The sequence below is a fragment of the Phacochoerus africanus genome, chromosome 1 (genome assembly GCF_016906955.1).
Source record: "Phacochoerus africanus isolate WHEZ1 chromosome 1, ROS_Pafr_v1, whole genome shotgun sequence".
NCBI lineage: Eukaryota > Metazoa > Chordata > Mammalia > Artiodactyla > Suidae > Phacochoerus > Phacochoerus africanus.
In genome coordinates this window covers 49,846,067-49,867,716 of record NC_062544.1, presented here as the reverse complement: position 1 = coordinate 49,867,716, position 21,650 = coordinate 49,846,067, and the positions used below count along the sequence as shown (strand labels likewise).

Sequence of the window (21,650 nt, the reverse complement as noted above, 5' to 3'; positions counted from 1 at the left end):
TTCTTCCCAGGTGTCCTTCTGGAGAGCCTTTCTTAACCCTCCCATGCCTGGACCAGCTGCCTCTTCCCTGCACACAGAGCACATTGTCCTCATCACATTAGACTCCCGTCACACCGTACTATAACTGCATGAGATACTGGTGTGTTTCTCCCACCAGACTCTGATCAAGGATTCGTACTTTATGAGGCAAAATACAATGGCTTAATTAAAAATAAAAAATTATTTGGACATTATATTATTTGAAACATGATACATTTACCAGTCAGAGATATGTTATGACTCTCCAGGGAAAGGTTCGAGTATTTTGTCATCATTTCTTCCTGAATAGGTGGACTTGTAAAAGGTGAAGCTATAAGAAAAAGAACATGTGATTACCAGTTATTATCAAATGACTGTCTAAAAACTAGTTCACAGCAGCCAAAATGGTATTAATAAACTATTCATGAAAAACAATGTCTTCAGGAAGCTCTGATCAACTAAGTCTTTCATGTTCCACAGACATGCAGAAATATACAGGGCTCTTAAATACAACAAAATTTCCAATTCTTTTGTGTTCTTTTTTTACTGAAAAACCCCCACTGATTTACATCAAGTGGCGTAAAAAAAAAAACAAAAACAACTTTACTTTTTTTTTTTTTTGGTCTTTTTAGGGCTGTATCTGCAGCATATGGAAGTTCCCAGGCTAGACAGGGATTGAATCAGAGCTGCAGCTGCTGACCTACACCACAGCCAGAGCAATGCTGGGTCCTTAACCCACCAAGCAAAGCCAGGGACGGAACCCGCATCCTCTAGGATATTATTTGGGTTTGTTACCCCTGAGCCACAAGGGGAACTCCAAAAAAACACCTTTCCTTTTTTTTTTTGTCTTTTTTTTTTGCTATTTCTTGGGCCGCTCCCGCAGCATATGGAGGTTACCAGGCTAGGGGTTGAATCGGAGCTGTAGCCACCGGCCTAGGCCAGAGCCACAGCAACGCTGAATCCGAGCCACGTCTGCAACCTACACCACAGCTCATGGCAACGCCGGATCATTAACCCACTGAGCAAGGGCAGGGACCGAACCCGCAACCTCATGGTTCCTAGTCGGATTCGGATTCGTTAACCACTGCGCCATGACGGGAACTCCACCTTTCCTTTTTGTACCCTACAATTTGTCGTTTCTTTATAAAACATACATGAAGACACTGAGAAAGCAGGTAAGAGTGCCAGACCAAAAAAAAAAAAAAAAAGACATAGCGCGTCTGAGAGAAGATGAGAAGACAAAAGGGACAGAGAGACCATAACAAAGGGCATAAAAAAGGATGAAGAGAGAGAGCAAGTGCCAGGCACTAGAGGACAGAAAGGATGAAATGGATACAGTGAGAGTCTGTGCTGCTCTTTGCCTTCCAGCTATGGTGACAGTCTAGTAGGCCCCATACCAAACTGACTTAGGGTTTTCCTCTGTCACTTACCTCTTCTTTTGAAAACTTTGATCAAAGAAACACGGTTTCCATTTCCACCTGTCCTACTCTCCTCAAAGATTCTTTTTTTTCTTTCTTTTTTTTTTTCCCATACTAGCTACTCTTTCTTTGACTTTTGGGCACAGCCTTTACCTGCCATGAATACTACCCTAATCAAGTCAGAGAAGGAGGAAGGTTCGTTATTGTAAACTTTGGCTGCATTCTTAAAACTTTTCTTTGAATTTAAGTTAAACCTGGGCCTGTTTTTATTTCAGATTTTTAGTACTCTGCTCAGAAAGTTATTCTTAGTGTAAGGTTAGATTTCTAGTTCTTTCCTTATATGTGTGAAAAATGTTATCAAAGCAAGCGATCACTTTTGTTGCTTCAGCTTGTACACAGCTCTTACAATATTGCCTCATTAGGTGTTTCCATAGTGTAGTGGTTGTTATATTCACCTCACAATATTGCCTAATAAACAATCTACCTCACAGAACCTAGCTCTCCAGTAAGCCATGTTTCAAAGTTTTGATCCCTTCTAATTCCACTGTGGAAAGCAGGATGTATTTTCCCATAAAATAATCCTTTAAAGAGTAACATACCTAAATCACATTACCTCTGACAATGATTATTTAGGAAAATATGCCCTGAGTTTCTCACTGGGCTTTCGGGAATACAAAACTTCTCCTTTACCTACACCTGATATTCATTCATTCATTCCATTCATTCATATTCTCTCTCTCTCAAACACACACACACACACACACACACACACACACACACACACACACCCCACTGCCAAAAAGTTTCCTGTCAGCATGAAATCTTTTCTTTTTTTTTTAAATTATTGGGCATAGCTCACTTAGAGGTTGTATTAAAGAGAAAATACCTCGGGAAGATCAAGGCAGATGCTGTTCACTTCTGGACGGAAAGCCGGAAGGTGCAGATGGGAAACAAGGAACTGTTCTACAATATAACCTGGTCTGTGAAGGCTGCAAACATAAACTTTGATATCTTTGCTTCCTTTGCTAGGGAGACCTTTTTCTTGGCCTAGCCTACTGCAAAGCAAAATTCTGTCAAAATTCACCACACTCTTTATTCCTGAAACAGGCCCATAACCCTTTTGAAATGGTCTCACATTTTTATTATTGTTATTGTTATTATCGTTTTTATTATTATTATGTACAGTATCCATGGTAGTACATGTGACATAAGCTGGAAAAAATGCCATCATTCTTGTGCTTATTTTACTTAAATAAGGATGCTGAAAAGGAAGATGAATCTAAGTAAACTATGTAGCTGGAGAGCTATATAGATCATAATAATATCGGTTTAGGCCCACAATTTGTGACTGAGAATAATTAAAATTTCAGAGTAGCACCCATTCATAGTATTGACTATAACTAGCCTGTGTATTGTATACAAGTTGGCATGTGAGCTACAGAGTATGAGCTACATCTTCTGGGGGACTCTGAAGGTGGAATAGAGATGGAGATAATGCCAAGGAGATGAGCTCTAAGGATGGGGTTATTTTCTCATTTTGCATCATCAGGATGTGTATGGTGGGCCCACCTGGGACCTACATTAGAACAAGGAGAGAAAAGGGATGAGCCTTAACTTTGGCAAAATCTAAGCTTATGAAAGTTGAAAGAATAGGAGGAAAAGGAAAAACCAAGCCTCAAGAGCAGGGCATTCTGCAGGAGGTGTTAGAATAGTATATATCTTTGTTTAGCCAAGATATTTTTTAATCAAAAAAGTGAGAATGTAAACCTTATTGCATTCAGTAGGAGGACAGCTGGCAGGAGGCTGACTCAGCTGATGTTGGTGTTTAAAGGAAATTGGCAGGAGACTCAGGCAAGATGTGGTTTGGATACTTCCCTGAAAGGATTAAGTTGAGTCACAAAAAGAAGTACAAAATGGAGAGGCAGGAATCTGTATCCTGATCCAAGTTCTGCCCCTGACTCGTGACTTGGAGTTTCATTTAATAGAAAAAGAAGCGGGGATCAGGAGGCTGGGTAATACTGAGTGATGGTGCCAAGATCATAATATGCCTTCCTCTAGTTATCATACTCACTCCTCTCTTAATCACTGCTAGAGATGTTCCACTCGGCGTTCCTTTACAGACAGTGGCCACAACGCCAACATAAAACTGTAGCTTCTAATACTTGTGCCAGAGATTCAAAGATTTTTCTCCCTTCACTGGGAGATTGGGCATGAGGGTGCTGCATCAAATAACTGAGTAACATTCTGATTTTCACCTATTATTTTTTCACGTGAAATATCAAAATGGTCTCTATTTAGGTATCTTTCACCAATTACATTTTCAAGTAGACATTGCTAGAAAGGTTTATAATTTATGTTATTAACATTTTAAATGAAATAAACATGCTAAAATTTTGCCTCAATTTTTTGTTTATTTGTTTGTTAGTTTTTTAGGGCTATACCTGCAGCATATGGAAGTTCCCAGGCTAGGGGTTGAATCAGAACGGCAACTGCCGACCTATGCCACGGCCATAGCAACACAGGATCCAAGCCATGTCTGAGACCTACACCACAGCTCATGGCAACCCTTGCAAGTGGGTCCTTAAGCCACTGAGCGAGGCCAGGGATTGAACCTGCATCCTCATGGATACTAGTCACTGAGCCACAAGGGGAACTCCTCAACTTAATATTAAGGTAGGACCCTATTTAACTGAAGTAAATGGGAAGAAAAAAAGAGGATAAGCAACATGAGAAAACTGCACTGGGTTTTAAGATTTGCTTTTACTTATGTCAGAAAATAAGTTCAACTCTACCTCTGTTTAAGAATAAGCATTTTCTCTAAACCTCCCCAAAAATCTCTTATTATATTTTAAATTCTTGGAAGGATATGGACATCATTTAGAGAAAGGTGTAAGAAAAAGCTATTAATAGGGTGAATACCATTCCCTGTCTTTCTCTCTCATCCAATGTATTGATTGCTATCAACTTGTATAATTAAAATTATTTTAATGTCTTAATTTTAGTGTTCTGATATGTAGCATTATGTGTAACCCAGTTACAGAAACACAATAACCTGAGAATGGATAATGTATATTATTTATAAAATAGAGTTCTGGAAGTCAAAATACATTTCCCCATGGAAGCGGTACTATATATAATCATGAGATCCCATGCCAAATTGCGAAAGCCACTTAAGCCATGATATAGTTGAACTACAGCATTAAAATATCTGATTACCAATATTGCTTATAAATAATGCATTTATGTTACCAAATCACTCCTTGAAAATCTCTACTCATAAAAGTTGGCAGAAAGACAAAAAAAAAAAGGGGGGGAGTTCCCGTCGTGGCGCAGTGGTTAACGAACCCAACTAGGAACCAGGAGGTTGCGGGTTCGATCCCTGGCCTTGATCAGTGGGTTAATGATCCGGCGTTGCCGTGAGCTGTGGTGTAGGTTGCAGACGCGGCTCGGATCCAGCGTGCTGTGGCTCTGGCGTAGGCTGGTGGCTATAGCTCCGATTTGACTCCTAGCCTGGGAACCTCCATATGCTGCGAGAGCGGCCCAAGAAAATGGCAAAAAGACAAAAAAAATAATAAAATAAAATAAAAAATAAAAGTTGGTAGAAAGTTGCTTTTAATCAGAATTTTGGCAGTCTGGGGATTTGGTGGATTTAGTGTTCCCCAAAAACAGCGTCCCAAAGATTCTGCTGAGCCATGAAAGTGTTTTAAAGGGAAAGAGGGACATCATCTTAGTTAATCATTGAGGTGGGGGGTGGTCAGAGTTGTGGCCATCCCTCACTGTGTGCAGGCTCATATGCAGGCTTGTCAACTCCTCATGACCTTTCTTGAGATGCTATCTCGTTCACACAGTTTGCGAAATTACTGAAGGGGAAGTTAGGGAAAAGATCTGGTCATCTGCTAATTACTTATTCTTCATTTCTACTTCTTTGATCTATGGAAAGAACCAACAGGTTAGGCAAGGTATTTTGCGATCAAAAGATTTGAAAGGTGTGCTAGGGCCAGACATCAAAAGATTTGAAAGGTGTGCTAGGGCCGAGATGAGCATGAGGGTACCTGGTTTGAGGTTAATGGCAGACAAAAGGGTGCCTCCTGCAGAGATCTCTTTCTTTCAAAGAGCTCTTTGTAGCCAAAAGCTGCTAACAAATCCCTCCTTGTCAGAACATCATTCCATTTCTATGGAACTATGGAAAAGGTTAGTCTTCTGTAACTTCCCCACACTGACACAGGACATCATCTTCTTAAAGTAGAAGATGTCAACATGGGTCTGTAGCATCTCCTTGCTGACCATTATAGTTGCCTGCAGGGTTCTGCTTGGTCCATTTAGAGTTCTACTTCTGGGTTCTAGAAATATAGTAGTCCTATCCCCTGTTCATAACTGCAGGAGTAAAACAAAGAGCTGGGGAATAAGGCCACCTTGATTCCTAAACCCCAGAGAGAATTTGTCAAGAAAAGAAAAGAGGAGAGGAGTTTTGGCAAGAAAATAAGTTCCTGATGGGAACATTTATAAGTCAGACTTTCTATGTCAGGGACAGGCAGCAGTCCAGATAGAGAACTCACATATATATATGTATTTTTTTTTTTTTTTACATAGTATGGGAACTGCTGGACAAAAAGGCCATTTTTAGACTAGTTAAAAAAAAAAAAAGAAAAGAACAATTAAAAAACCTAATGACAAAAACAACGTGCATTTGTACACAGCCTTGTAAAACTATTTTTAAAACTTAGTCATATAGAGATACAAATTGAACTTTCCTTCAAAATATGATTTTCACAAGAAAATATATTTTGAGGGACATTGGGGAAACACGTGTTTCAGACTACCTCTACATGGGTCATTAAAATATTTTAACATTGAAACTTATACCAAATAAAACTCTTAAAAATATAAAAACCCAAAGGTTTGACTAGGATTTCTGCTCTTTCTAGAGACTGGATTTTTTTTTTTTTTAAATGTTTCATCCACTGTATTACTCTTTGATAAGACTTGTATTTTGTTCAGTGGCTCTTAACTAGGGGTAGTTTTACCCCCACGCCATCACCACCACCAGGGGACATTTAGCAATGTCTGGAGACATTCAGGTTGTCACATCTTGGAGGTTACTACTTCTGTCTAGTAGAGTATATTAGTTTCCAAGGGTTGCTCTATCAAATTACCACAAATATACTGGTTTAAAACAAGTGAAGTTTATTCTCTCATAGTTCTAGAGGCTGGAAGCCTGAAATCAAGCTGGAGGGCCTTGCTCCCGCTAAAGATGCTAGGTAAGAATTCTTCCTTGCCTCTTCCTAGCTTCTGGAGGTTGCCAGCAATCCTTGGCATGCCCTGGCTTGCAGCTTTATCACTCTAACCTCTGGCTCCATCTTTAAGTGGCCATCTTCCCTCTGTGTATCTGGGTCTCTATATCCAAACCTCCCTCTTCCTTCTCTCATAAAGACCACAATCACTGGATTAAGGGTCTGACCTAATCTAGTATGACCTCGTTTTACCTTGAGTACCTCTGCAAAGACCCAACTCTCAAATATGGTCAATTTCAAAGGTACAAAGGGTCAGGACTTGAACATATTTTTGGGGGGGACACAACTCACCCACTACAAAGGTAGAGGCCAGCAATGCTGCTAATCATTCTACAGGATATCCCCCCATAACAGAGAGTTATCCAGCCCCAAATGTCAGTAATGCCAAGGTTGAGAAACCCTGATTTCAAAACAGGTACATCTTCAACCCTGTACAGGATGTTTTTCAAAAATCTTCAAATGTCCCTGCGGCCCTGAGGTCCTGTTTCGTATAGCTTAAGTGCAGATATTTAAGAGCATGAACGTTTCTTGCAGCCCTTCTTTGTCAGCCACACCCTCCTGCCTGGGGCCTATTTTGAGGATCTTTTTGGAAGAGGCATCAAGTAGGGTGGGCGGAGTTTTAAAATGCAAACCAGGAAACCAGTTACAGCTATTAGCTAGCCCCAGGCTCTTGGCTAAATCACAGAAGCACTCTGGGCTTCAAAATCAATCAGATGAAACATTTAAATTCCCTTTCAGGATCTCAGAACTATGTAGTTATATGGCTATGGTAAAAAGGATTCTACCTTAGGAGTAGGGATACATTAGTAATGATATAACCACAACTTTTTAAATGTCAGAAAAGTGTTATTTTCAATTAAAAAGGAAACACTTTTTAAAAATAACATCTATTATTTCTATACTAACAATATATTATTTGGGATGTTTATTCATGAATAGTGATTATGTTTTACTAGGAGTAGCAAGTCTATTTTTAATAAAACATTGTGAGGTTTTTTTCTTCTACGTCAATGTGTGTGTCCTAAGTTGATTATTTCTAAGGCTCACCTAATATTGTGAAATATGTGAGGCCAGCTCTTTAAAAGTAACTTGCAAAGATTATAATCTAGGACAAACAGCTTCGACACTTATAACCTGTCTCTGTTTGAAGACAAATACCCTTTGGAAAATAGTACCTAACAAACTGATGATCATTTCTCAACTATCCCTGTGGTTTGTCTGTGTTAACGCAAGCTTTCTCACAGTTGAAATTCTTTTTTGCTTTTCAAGCAATCTCAAACTAACAGAAAAGTCTCAAGTACAAAATAAAGAGTATTTTCCCTGAACCACTGGAAAATAAGCTGCTGACTTAATGACTGTTCAACCTTGGAAACATTACAGTATATTTCCTACAAAGGACATACCCCACATCACCCCCACAACTGCTGTTAAAATCAGGAAATTAGCATTTATGCACTACCATCCTACACTTTATCTAAGTTCAACAAAAGTCTGTATAGTGTACTTTTTATCCAGAGGTTTCAGCTCAGGATCACATGCTTCCAGGAGCTGCCATGTCCCTCTACTCTCCTTCACTCTGAACTGCTTTTGTCCTTGACATTTATGACAGTTTCAGGATATATGTTGTATAACGATTAGATTCAGAGTAGACATCTTTGGCAGGAGTATTACAGAAATGATGTTGTATTCTTCTCACTGCATCCTGTCAGATAACACACAATTTTTATTTCTCTCTTTACTGATGATTTTCACTTTGATCTTTTGATTAAAGTGGTGCTTGCTAGGCTTCTCCACTTAAACTTACTCTTTTTTCCCTTTTCATCAGTGCCAATTATGTGGGAAGTTACTTTGAAAGTACATGATATTTTGTGCCTCATCAAACTTTAAATTCATTTAATTAATTTAGTTCAGTACGTATTCATGAATACCTATATAATTCAATGGACAGTATGCAGTGGATATGGATACTAGTCCATTCATATTATTATTCACTTTGATACCCAATTTATCCCGTATTTTTCCAGTGGGAGCCCCTTCACTCTGGCTTCTATATCCCTTTGACATCACCCAACATTCTTTGACTACTTCATTGTTTTCTGGTACAAGGTGTTCCAGGCTTATCTTATCCTTTTGCTGCTCCAGTCCTGAAATCAGCCATTTCTACAAGTCTTAATTATTAGTAAAAAATATATTTAGAATCAAGATTTGGGTTCTAAGTATGCCCATCACTATTGGGAAATGATTGCTCCATCTCAGTGGACAGATCTAAGAATATATGCATGCATATTCATACACACATATGCAACATATACATATATATGGGTATAATATACATACATATATACAGTAGGCTCTTGAAAAATGGGAGTTTGAACTTCAAAGGTCCACTTGTTTGTGGATTTTTTTCAATAGTAAATACTACATTATTACACAGTACAGAGTGGGTTAAATCCTTGGCTACAAAGGGACCACACTAAGAGGGCTGACTATAAATTATACATAAATTAACTCTTGTGTTGTTCAAGGGGCACTTATAAATATATATGACATATATATATAACAGATATTCACACATATACATGTTTATATCTATGTATCTACTTATATAGATATATATACAGACATAAGATAGATAGGCAAATATTTAAAGTCATGAATTTACATTAATACTACCAATTTCAGTCCAACACCATTAGGTTCATTTTAGTTTGCCCTGTTCCTCTGTTCCCTTCTCTAGAGAAAAACCTAGGTTCTATTATCCTTACTAGTTTATTTGATCAATCCCCCCTCATATTACTCATCTCCCAATGCAGCTGCCACTCTTGGCCCCAAAGAGATGTCTTCCTGACCTACTCAGGTTCTAACATCCTGCACTGTCTCCTGCATGCTTTACCTTCATCCTGTGCTCAGGATCAGACACTGCATGTCACTGCTGCAGAGAAGCTCTTAGCCCCCTGGGAAGCTCTGAGGCCTGGTGCCAAGGCACCCTTCTGCGAGAAGGCCCACCTCTTATGCTTAGGCTGTAACACTCTACACAGGGCTGCCCTCCTACCTGGATGCCATCCTGACTGGGCTCACTTTCTAATTCCTGATCTGAGCCCTTTGGGTCCCTTCATTGGGGTGGGGCTGGGGGATGCCTCTGCATTTCCCCACCTAATGCTATAGAACCCATTCCCAGAAGGAAGGGGGAGACGGGTTAGAGGTAGGGATGAAGACCAGGAAGAGACAATTCTTAACAAATGTGTATATAATGTAATTTTAAATGTTATAATTTAGGGTCAAAATTTTGATGCATCAGATACAACCCTATTAAAGATAGGCTTATATTTAATCTGTTTCTTTAAAAACTGCTGAAGTTTTCTACTTAGAGATTAGCAATGTCAGACACATGTGGGTACTCCAATAATATTTGTTCCAACAAATATTTATTAGTGGGCAGTTACTATGTGGGTTGGGGGGAGTCTTTAAAAAAATAGGGGATTGATGAAGGGAACATATAAGCAATATCCTCTAAAAGTTAAAAATGATCATTCAAATGGCTCCACTGTGGACATTTTTCAAGTGATAAGCATGACCCATTCCTTCAATTTGTTCCCCCTTCAGAGTAATAATAATGGTGTTTATTCCTATTTATGTAATATTTCTCATTCATAAAGATATTTTACATATCTTATTTAATTAAAACAGCCTAAAAGAGTTAAGGTGAGTCCTTGTGCCTAACTTCATTCCAGAACTGAGACTGAGCCAGTGTGCACTTTAGCCCAAATTAAGCATTTGTATCCACTCACTCTGTTCTCTGTCATGATTCCAAACTTTCATACACATTCCCAAGTATCTCTGAGAGACAAATGAGTATTGGGTCAGATCTGGGGCCAGACTGAAAAATGCTAAATTTCCTGCTCCACTGCTTAATTAATCATGTGTACTTGACAGATTATTTAGCCTCCCTAAATTCCAATTTCCTCATATGAAAGTCAGGAATAATAAAAGTTAACCGTAGGGCTATAAACTACATAGTGCAATGCCTGGCACACAGTTTTTACACGGTAAATATGATAAATTTACAATAAAATAGGATAACCATTTTTATTATTAAAATTTGGCCCAAATACTTATAGAACACATATCTCCAAGTAGTTGAAAAGCACCAAGTGAAAAAATAGCCAGTACACTTCACAATGGTCTTTAGCAAAGAGGAAAATGAATCTTCATAGATCATGGAGTTCCCGTGGTGGCCCAGCAGAAACAAATCCGACTAGTAGCCATGAGGATGCAGGCTCGTTCCCTGGCCTCACTCAGTGGGTTAAGGATCCAGCATTGCCGTGAGCTGTAGTGTAGGTTGCAGACACGGCTCAGATCTGGAGTTGCTGTGGCTGTAGCTTGGATTCAATCTCTAGCCTGGGAACCTCCATATGCCACAGGTGTGGCACTAAAAAGACAAAAAAAAAAAAAGAACATTCATAGATCAATACAGCATCTATAAAATGAGATGAGATTGCCTCACAAGTTTTAATCCTGCAGTAAAATGAGATGCTAACGTCATGCTTTTAATATGTCACATTATTCCATAAATTTAGCTTACGTGGAGCTAAAAGGACAGGACTTACACTCCATACATACATCATTCTATTTAAGTACAACTTTGTTAATTCATTCCACTTTCATTTGTTTCCTACGTTTTTTTCCCCTTGAGAAGCCCGCTCTAAGTGTCAATTTAAATCTGACTCTGTGATACCAACAGAATAAATACCTACCCAACAGTGCACTCTCTAGGCTGTATCATTTTAAAGCAGTGATTTTCAACCTACTTAGGATCACATGATTAAAATTACATGGGAGCTTTTAATAAAACTCCTCATGTCCAGGCTGAATCCCAGGCCAAGTGAATCAGTTTTTGACTAGAGTATCCAGGTATCAGTAATTTTAATGCTCACTAGTAATTCCAACAGCCAGGTGGGGAACCAGAGTTCTAGGACACACCTAGAATGCACTGTTATCAGAATTTCACTATCGTCATGTGAAACATAGTTGAATCAGGGATACCCTCAGGGTGAAGAAAATGCCCTTGACCATTCTTTATAATTGATATGAATGAAAAAGAGAAAGGTGCCTAGAAGGTGAGAAAAGGAAATTTAGAAACTGAGGCGAACCAAAATGTTTTGTTCAGGTTGTTAACAGCTAAGCCTTTAAAAGAACATTTGTTTAAAAAATGAATATTCTTATTATTTGACTATCTTTCCATCTTTAAAGTATCTTATAAGAATCTATATGCTATATGGAGTTCCCGTTGTGGCGCAGTGGTTGACGAGTCCGACTAGGAACCATGAGGTTGCGGGTTCGATCCCTGCCCTTGCTCAGTGAGTTAACAATCCGGCATTGCCGTGAGCTGTGGTGTAGGTTGCAGACGCGGCTCGGATCCCGCGTTGCTGTGGCTCTGGCGTAGGCCGGTGGCTACAGCTCCGATTCAACCCCTAGCCTGGGAACCTCCATATGCCGTGGGAGCGGCCCAAGAAATAGCAACAACAACAACAACAACAACAACAAAAAAGACAAAAGACAAAAAAAAAGAATCTATATGGTATAAACTCATAAAAATTAATCCTTATGAAAGGTTAAAAATTAATCCTTATGAAAAGTTAAAAATTTGTGTAGGATAACATTCTTAGTTACTGATGGGCAATATCTGTCACCTTGGGAGGTAGTCTATCATCCTAATTGGCCACTGATACTAGGACATTTATAACACAGGAACTTGAATTAGTAAGTAGATTAGACAGAATACTTTCATCATAAAAAGTAATTATAAGGAAGTGGACCTAAAATGGCAATTCTGATGTTGGTTTGGTAATGTTTTGCCCATAAATCCCTCTTAGTTCAGAGCGTCTTAAACAAAACTACCATCGAAACCAAAACAAAACATGTTCTTTGTTTTCAGAGACCATGGTTAAAGGAAGATACATATATACACATTAGCCTGGAGTCTCAGGGCTTTGTTTGTTTGGTTATTGTCTTGTTATTTCAAGTCAGCTCTAAAAAACATCCTCAAAGCTTGCCAGGAAAGGAGGTGAAATTTAATCCTCACTATCGATTCAAACGAAGGGAGCCGGCCTTGGGAAATGGGGCCTTCAGAAATCCTGCCACTTAAGCAGAGGCCAAGTCGCTGCTTAGTTCCCGCCCCCACTCTCGCGCCCTGTTCCTAGGAAGACCCAGACAATGCCCCACTACCCACGCCCCCGTTTTCTCGGGGCGCTGTTCATTCCAGAGGCACGGCCTGGAGAGGAGGAGCTCCAAGCTGCACCAGTTTCCCGTCCAGTTTAGATAACCCAAGCGTGGCCAATGGGCAAAGGCAGCCACCGTTCCCCACCCGCGGTCGCCAGCAAACCGGCTCCTCGGCTTCCCGATCCCCGCGCGCCCCTCTCCAGCGTTCTCCGCCCACTCCTTGGCCCTCCAACCATCACACCTGACGGATGGCCGTCCTCCAAGCTCCGACGCACAGCGGCCAGGAGGCCCAGGAGGAGCAGCGGCAGGGAAGGTGCCTGGGGCCCTCGCAGGCCAGGGAGAGAGCGCATGGCGCCCGCGGGTCTGCGCGGTCCTCGCGCACCGCCGTCGGTGCCTGGAGTCGCTCTGCACACTAGCCGGCTGCCAGGAGTCGGAGCAGGACACTTGAGAAAAGGCGGAGTGGGAGGGGCCGACCTTCTTGCCCTCCTACCCCAAGACACTCGCAGCGCCGGTGACCGACCCAGAACTGCGCCCAGCCCTCCATCAATTATGCAGCGCGCAGCCCGCAGCAGGCAAGCCCGGATGTGCAGCAGGCAGCACCCTGCCGCGTCCTCGCCCACCTCCGTCCCCTCCGCCCCCCGGGGTTGCTAAAGGAGATTGGGAGGGAGATTGCTAAAGACGCTGGACAGGTGACGCCTAGCCCATCTCCTCTGGTACTATGTACGTATTTATAGGGTATATCTGCAGGCTACACTTTACAGTTCATTAGAAGTAAGATTCACTTATTCACTTTGGTGGGACAGAGGGGAGAATGGAGAACACTTTTCAGCTTCCCTAGGCCAGCCCATTCCTAGTTAAATAAGGAGGCTTATATTTGCACTGGTAGAAGGTACTACCCAGCTAGCTGCCCAGCATCCTCCACTAATCTGTCTTTGCTCTGCCTAGCAGTTCCACACGCTTGTTGCGTGCGCACACACAACCGCTCAAGTCTCTGAAGGCTCAACTGGTTCTTTCTAGATTAAGATTTCAGAATCCCAGGGCCCCACAGTGTTGTTTTTCTTCTTTTGTTTGCTTAGCCTAGCAGTGTTTGAGAAACCACCTAGACCTTGAAAAACAAAACTGTGGAAAAGTAGGTACTATATAAAATGCACAAGCCTGTTGACCTTAGTCAGATTCCAAGACAGTTTAAGACGATGCTATCCCTTACTTACTTTAACTTGAAATTTTCAATGTTCCCGACCAAATAAAATAAAACTGAAAGTTACTTGCCTTATCAGAGAGGGGAGTAAGAATCTACATTACAACATAAAGGGGTGGCAAGATGTGATGGTCTCCAGGATGTAGTAACACATTAAAAGATATTTTTATTTTTTTATCTTTTTTATCTAGGGCCGCACCAGCAGCATATGGAGGTTCCCAGGCTAGGGGTCTAATCGGAGCTATAGCCGCCGGCCTACACCAGAGCCACAGCAACAGGGGATCCCAGCCGCATCTGCCACCTACACCACAGCTCACTGCAACACTAGATCCTTAACCCACTGAGCAAGGTCAGGGATGGAACCTGCAACCTCATGGTTCCTAGTCGGATTTTTTTAACCACTGAGCTAGGTGGGAACTCCAATAGCTACTTTTAGAGTAAACATTTCTCATGATCTTTGTTCCCACTTCCTTTGTCCTATGTCAGGTTTGATAGTCATAAATTCAAAATATATCAGTGTTCAAAAAGATTGAAAGAAAATGTTAGATACAAATTTTGAAAACTGAAGTGTTAAACAAGAGCTATGATCACCTCAGAAAGGAATGATTAATTTTAATTATGTATTATAAAAATATTCCTGTTTCTAGTTTAATGTTACATAGGCAAAACTTGAGGGAAAATGTAGATTATTTAAATTTGTATTGAAAGAACATGAGTAATACAATTCATTAAGCAATATTTAGTATCTACCAAGTGCCAGGCACTGTGTTCAATGCAAGTACTGCAAGGAGCACACATATATGTGCACAAACGTACACACATACGCATACACACCCCCTAGAGAGCTATTTATCTATGAACTACAAGTCTAAGGAAAACCTCCCAGTCAGATAATTATGGCAATAATGATTAAAGCTTTATGGTCAAAGCCTTATGAGAGACGCTGAAATACTAAACATTTTACATCATGACCCTCTTAGGACCTTGAGCAGACTCACTAAACCTAAACTGCCTGATCACTGGTTGCTAAATCTCGCTCCCCTCTTGCTGTCCTGCATCCCTTCTCAAGACTAACTACAAACATTTCTCTATACCTTAGGAGAGTTTTAACAGTAAGCACTTCTCAAAACAAGGTGAACTCTGGCCTTCCCCAATTAGTCCTACAAAGTCCTTAAGCTCAAATTCACCTCGCCAAATAAATTGACCTCTTTTAAAGAAAAATCATCTTCTCCAGTAAATCAACATGTTTATGAACAGGAAAAAAAAATCACTTGCCATATTGAGGCTAATTCCCATTTTGGTTTTGTTGTTAGAAAAAATTAATTGAGGAAGAAATATAATTCCTGTTTTGCTAAACATTTGGAAAGGCTTTTACCCATTACTACTTTTTTATATTTATGTATTTAATATTTTTTAGCCTTATCCCTAGCCCATTTTCTTTTCTTTTCTTTCTTTTTTTTTTTTTTGGTCTTTTTTAGGACCGTACCATGGCATATGGAGGTTCCCAGGCTAGGGACTGAATCGGAGATGTAGCCACTGACCTATACCATAGCCATAGCAACGTTAGATCTGAGCAGCATCTGCAACCTATACCACAGCTCACGGCCACACCGGATCTTAACCCACTGAGCGAGACCAGGGATCGAACCTTTGTCCTCATGGATACCAGATTCATTTCTACTGAGCCATAATGGGAACTCCCCCATTTTTTCAAATAGTCCATATCCTTTAAAACCAGTTTATATGCTACTTTCCATGTACAGCTTTTTCTGATCTTTCTGGTCCAGCTCAGACTTTCCCTCCATGGTGGATTAAATTTGGCCATATCTGCTTTGACACTGTCCTTATTATGAGGTGTGTGGAGGAAGAAAGAGGGTCCTTTTTTTCCTCCCCTTGAGCAGGGTGGTCTCTGTGACTCTTGTTGACATTTTGAATATTGCTGAAGTAACACTGTGTGAGTTTCCGGATCCAGACCACAACAGCATCCACTTCCTTCCTCCTTGTTCTTACAAGACAGTTGCCAGGAAAGAAGTATGACTACCTTGAGATTACCATGCTGTGAGAAGCCCAAACTACATAGAGGGTCTGAAAGGATGAGATGCCATGTAGAAAGATGGGTCAAAAGGTACTAGGGTGCTTGATTTTGTGAGTGACCCTTCTTGGAGCCTCAGACAAGTCTAGCTGAGTAACACATGATGCTGCTTGAAGCAGAAGAAATGCCCAGCCAAGCCCTACCTGAACTCCTGGCCCACACAATTGTGAAGTATAAGAACACTATTGTTTTAAGCCACCAAAGTTAAGGGTAGCTTGTATCACCCCAATAAATTATCTAAACATTCTCTTCTGGACTCATACTGTCTGTAGGATTAATTTGACAATAATTTACAGCCCTGTGATTTGATCTTCATTGTTGATTTCAATCTCCATTTAAAAATTATATTGATATTCAACTTGTTACATGATTATACCTTCTTTCCCAACTATGTTACAACTCTTTTCAATACCTGGAAATAGTTCTACATGTCTTTGTATTTCCTTCAGTGTCTTTAAAAAAATAGTTATTTTAGTGTGCTCTGTTTTTTTCTTACTGAAGGCTCACTATAGGAAAAACATTTTTTCTGTTTTCCCTAAAACTCTGTTTTCCCTTTTAATATAGTAAAATAATACCAAAAAAAATATGTTTTTCCTTAAGCCAAGGTTGAGTGAAAAGTGTGAAAATGAGAGTGGGAATGTGTAGTGGGTTCCTGTTATTGAAAATAATATTTAAGAAATTTTACTGGAGAAAAATATTATATCAGATAGTAAAATGTAAAGTACTAAAAATAAAGGTGGATATTTTCTACTGCCAATTAGTAGAAGATAAGTCTCACAACTCATGTACAATTGCAAGTCATGAGGTATGATAGGCAAAATTCTGCAGTGACCCCCAAGATTCTTGACTCTTGGTCACACGAGGTGACCCTGGGATGTGGGCAGGTTTGTGAATATGACGGTGCTCACTATATTGATTAGGTTACATTTGATAAGACTCTGTGTTAGCAGGCTGGAGGGAGACATTCCTCATGAGGCAGAGGAGCAGCATCCTCCAGGAGCTGAGCATCTCTGTCCTGCAACCCCAAGGAATTGAATTCTCCCAACAACCAGTGAGCTTGGAAGAAGTCCCAAGCCTCAGATGAGATCATAGCCCTAGTCAGCACTTCAGCCAGGTGAGACCCTGAACAGAGGATACAGTTAACTGTGCCTGTCTCTTCTGACCTGTGGAAATTGTGAGATCATAAATTTGGGTTAAGTCACTAACTTGATTGTAATAAACTAATACAAGGCAGCCCATCAGATATGATTCTAGTTACACTGTAATAAAAAATGAGTCTATGCTTTAAAAAGTTCAGGAGTGGATGTGGAAGGAAAGAAAACCACTCTAGTTATCTCTGAATATTAAGAAGGATAGATGAAAAAGTTCCAAAGCTACTCAGAGGTTTATATCATTTCTAAGTTGGGAACTATGACTGTCTAACAGTCATTTGCTCTCCTCTGGAGGGAAAAAATAAATATATATATATGCATTAGTATGTATGTATATTTACATATGTGCATTACACATATAGACATGCAGATATATATACACTGTATATATATATATATATATATAACACAAACATGTGTATATATGTACATGTATGTATACACACACACACACAAATTGCTAAATTATTTAAGCAGTATGTGGAGATTCTTTGATCTCAGGGATAGAAGTTCTCTACTACACCCCAGGAGATAAATCATAATTGGTCCAAAACAATGAGTAAAATCTCATTCCCCTTAATAATATTGTGTCTAAAGGGATCTTAGCTAATTAAATCCAAAAGCACATCTGCTGTGAATAGCTTCCCTCATCAAAGAGAGAAAGCCTTAAATGGAGAAGGCTTTTTGCCCCATACCTTTACCCCCCTTGAATAGAACCATAATGCCAGCATCAGTGGTGGCCACTTTGCAATGATGTGATGACTAGCCAACTTTTCCAAGAATGGCAAAGAGGAAAGAAAAAAGAAACTTGGGTCCTTGGTGACATCTCTGAGCTACTGCACCAGCCCTGAGATGCCCCCCTCCAGACCTGTATCAAATGATAACTGTTGGTTACAGCACTGTTATTTTGATTTGGGATTCATAACAGCTGAATGCATTCCTATCTGTTCCAGGACTTCGTAGGTTTAAATTAGAAGCCTTGCACTGTGCTTGGAACTCTCATTCTGTCTCCAAACAGGATTCTACTTCCACCTCCTATCTTTAATTACTTACCTTTTCTGTCAGGTTACTATCCAATATCTAAGGGCCTTAAATAACTCTTTAACTTATCTTTCAACATCTCCCCCCACCCAAACTATACCTATACTGAAATACTTAGACTTCCCATGAAGCTGACTATTTTATGTGCCTTGCTAACTTTATCTGATTAATTTTCTTGTATTTTATTTTTTAATGTTTGGAATAGTTTTGCCGTAAAAAAAACCTCATAATCAACGGGTATTCTCTGAAAAGTAACCATCTCTTGTCATGTCCCTCACCCAGATTCCCTCCCTGAAATGATAGTTATCTGTGCCACATTCTCCAGGGATATTCTAAATCTATGCACAATGTTTCTGTGTGCTTAGGCCTTTTCACATAGATGGTGGCATTCTGTGCCCACTGTCCCAAATATTGCTTTTCCACCTAAGCAATATATCTATTTCTCCTTATAGAGCTTTCTCCTTTAAGCAGCTTGATATTATTCTGTTCCATGCATGTTCAATCATATATTTACCAAGTCTCACTTGACTACATTTGTATTGTTTTTAATACCTCAGTTTACAAGCAGCTAAAAAATTAATATCATTGTATATTTTTAGTGGTTCATACAAGGGTATATATGTAGAATACAATCATGGAAATAATATTTTTTATTAAAAGGTATTTGTGTTTTAAACTTTGATAGATATTGTACCATTCTTTTCCTTCAAAATTATGTTAGTTTACATTCTTGCCAACAAAGAAAAGGCCTGTTTCCCTATATTAAGGCCAGCAAATCAGATCTTTGATCTTTGCCAATCTAACAGTTGAAAAACTACATACATTTACAATTTAATTAATTTGTACTTCTTTTGTTATAAGTCCAGATGTGTGTTTTTTATGTGTTAAAATGTGATGTACAGATATTGCAAACAAAATCTAGTCTGACTGGTTTAACTGGAAAGAATAATCTCTTAAAGTTTATTAGGAACTGCTTGGGATTGTTGAAGAAACGGACTCAAGGATAAACTTCTGGGAACACCAAAAACCATGCAGTATACTGGTCTGATATAGATACCACTGGTGCCTCTCCCATCAGACATGAAATGCCAGAGACTTAGTGCCCCACATCCACTTCTGCTCCATCACTGGTGCTGTCTGGGCATTAGAAACTTGTTCTTGCAATTCCTGCTGCTGCCTACACCAGCCAAATGGGAGCGCTGTCCTGCTCATCTCTCAGTCAGTCTCACTCTCCTGGCTGTGTCAAAGGCTAGGGCACATGCCTGAATGCTAGCTGCAAAAGAGCTAGTATTTGAGTTTTGGCCTCAATGCTTGGGAGGGAGGATTCATAATGTGAACATTTCCCCAAATATAGAAGGGTTTTCAAAATATAAGTCCTGAATATGTCAATATTCCACCCCAGTCCTATCCACTAATGACAGGCAATCTTTCTTCATACTTATTCTTTGAAACAAAAGCCGATACTCCTTCAACTTAATATACCTTATACTCATATCAGATGCAGACACCCCATCCAACCCCAGAAGAGGCAAGTCTTGCCTGGGACAAAGCTAGTAATATGGTCTTTTCCATTTTTTTTTAATTTGTAAAGTTTGCTAAAGTGAGCTATTTTAACTGAGACTACTTAGTATGACCATTTATTTCTACTGCAACTTCTCTTGCATCACACTTTCCCATGTGTTAGATGGTAGGCTGACTGGGGAACCTGCTAAGAGGAAGTTGAGTTAAGGATACATTTATTAGAGATTTGTTGTAATACAGTTTTGCATCTTACAGTTCCTTTGGTAAGTTATTGCTAGCCTCCTGGTTTAGAAATGGCTTAAAGGTATACAGACCTTCTGCCATGGGACTCACTCAGCACTGTGACTGAGGTGACTTTGGACATCCTAACATAAAGATGAAGAGTCAAAGACCAAGTCCTGATACCCTGTTATCACTTGGTACTGGGGGTTAGTTGATAAGGAGGGAAGAGGATGCCTTTGCCAGAACATAGTATTGTGGACTGAATTCAAATGTTGAAGTTCTAAGCCCCCAGTATTGGCCTTTAAATGGGTAATGAAGGTTAAATGGGATCTTATGGGTGGACTCAGAATCCACTATGATTAATCTTAGACATAATCCATTGTGACATTTTTATGAGAAGAGAAATAGATACCAAGGATGTGCGCACAGAGAAAAGGCCCTGTTGGGGACACAGAGAGAAGGCAGCTGCCTACAGATCAGGAAAAGAGGCGTCAGGATAAACCAAACTTACCTGGGTAACTTCTCACTGTCTGTTTCATTTTCGGTGAAAACTTTTCCCAGTATGCCTTTTGCCTTGTGACATTATCACCAAAAACTATGTATTATGTAGTCAGATTAACCAGTCTTTCTAAAAAAAAAAAAAAAAAAAATGGCTTCTACCTTTGTCATACCTAGAAAATCCTTCAATGTTTTAAAAACAATATAAAAATATCTATGATTTCTTCTACTATGTTTTGCTTTCTCTTTTTGTTTGAATTTTTGATGTATTTATAAACTTAATAATTATGACTCATCTTCCTGTCATATCCAATCATCTTTAATTTTAGAATTTCAGTTTGTGTCTGCTTCTGCAGCAGTAAAGTATCCACTCATTTAAATGGATTATTCATTTGTTATTTATTTAATATTCAATTTATTCTTTATTCTTTTCTAATTTATTTAATATTCCTGACTGTTTCTCATATTTCAAGCTAGCTAAAGGAATTGACAATGTCTAATTAAAACTATGGGGAACAGGGATTACCAAACACATGAATGAGAAAAGAAAATTAAATAGTCTGAATATGCCCAATAATCTGATTATTTAGCCAAATGGAAGTAAAGATTTCATACCTGGTCTGATTCTCAAGAGATCCAGTTCATGTTACATTTTAGAGATAAAAATGTCAGAGCCTGATCTATAAAATTTGATTTCAACCTTACAGTGGGAATGAGAGGTAAAGGAGGGGGGATGGTGCAGGACATTTTCCACTATAAATGATTTTAAAGTCTCAATTTTTATCCAACTATTTGACTTTATGCAGAGAGTTTTATCTCGAAGTAGAGCCAATATATCATCTCCCATGACATTTTTTAACTGTGTTGTTAAAAATTTTGAGAAATAAGATTGACAAGCTAAATAAAACTAGTTTATCTCAACAACTGGATATGTAGCTATTTGTACATCCTCATTTCTTTTCATTAAACTGCTGCAGAGAA

General features: G+C 39.4%; 1 protein-coding gene across 1 annotated transcript in view; it reads right to left on the bottom strand.

Moving 5' to 3' along the window:
* The window catches only part of EMB (embigin), a 44,001-nt gene extending 30,487 nt beyond the window's left edge, over positions 1-13,514 (bottom strand). The window contains exons 1-2 of the mRNA XM_047763862.1: positions 13,188-13,514; positions 260-349 (exon numbers count right to left, since the gene is read on the bottom strand). Coding sequence (XP_047619818.1) covers positions 260-349; positions 13,188-13,296 — 199 coding nt within the window. The 5' untranslated portion in view covers positions 13,297-13,514. The remainder of the gene's footprint in view (positions 1-259; positions 350-13,187) is intronic.
* Between the last annotated feature and the right edge of the window lie 8,136 nt (positions 13,515-21,650).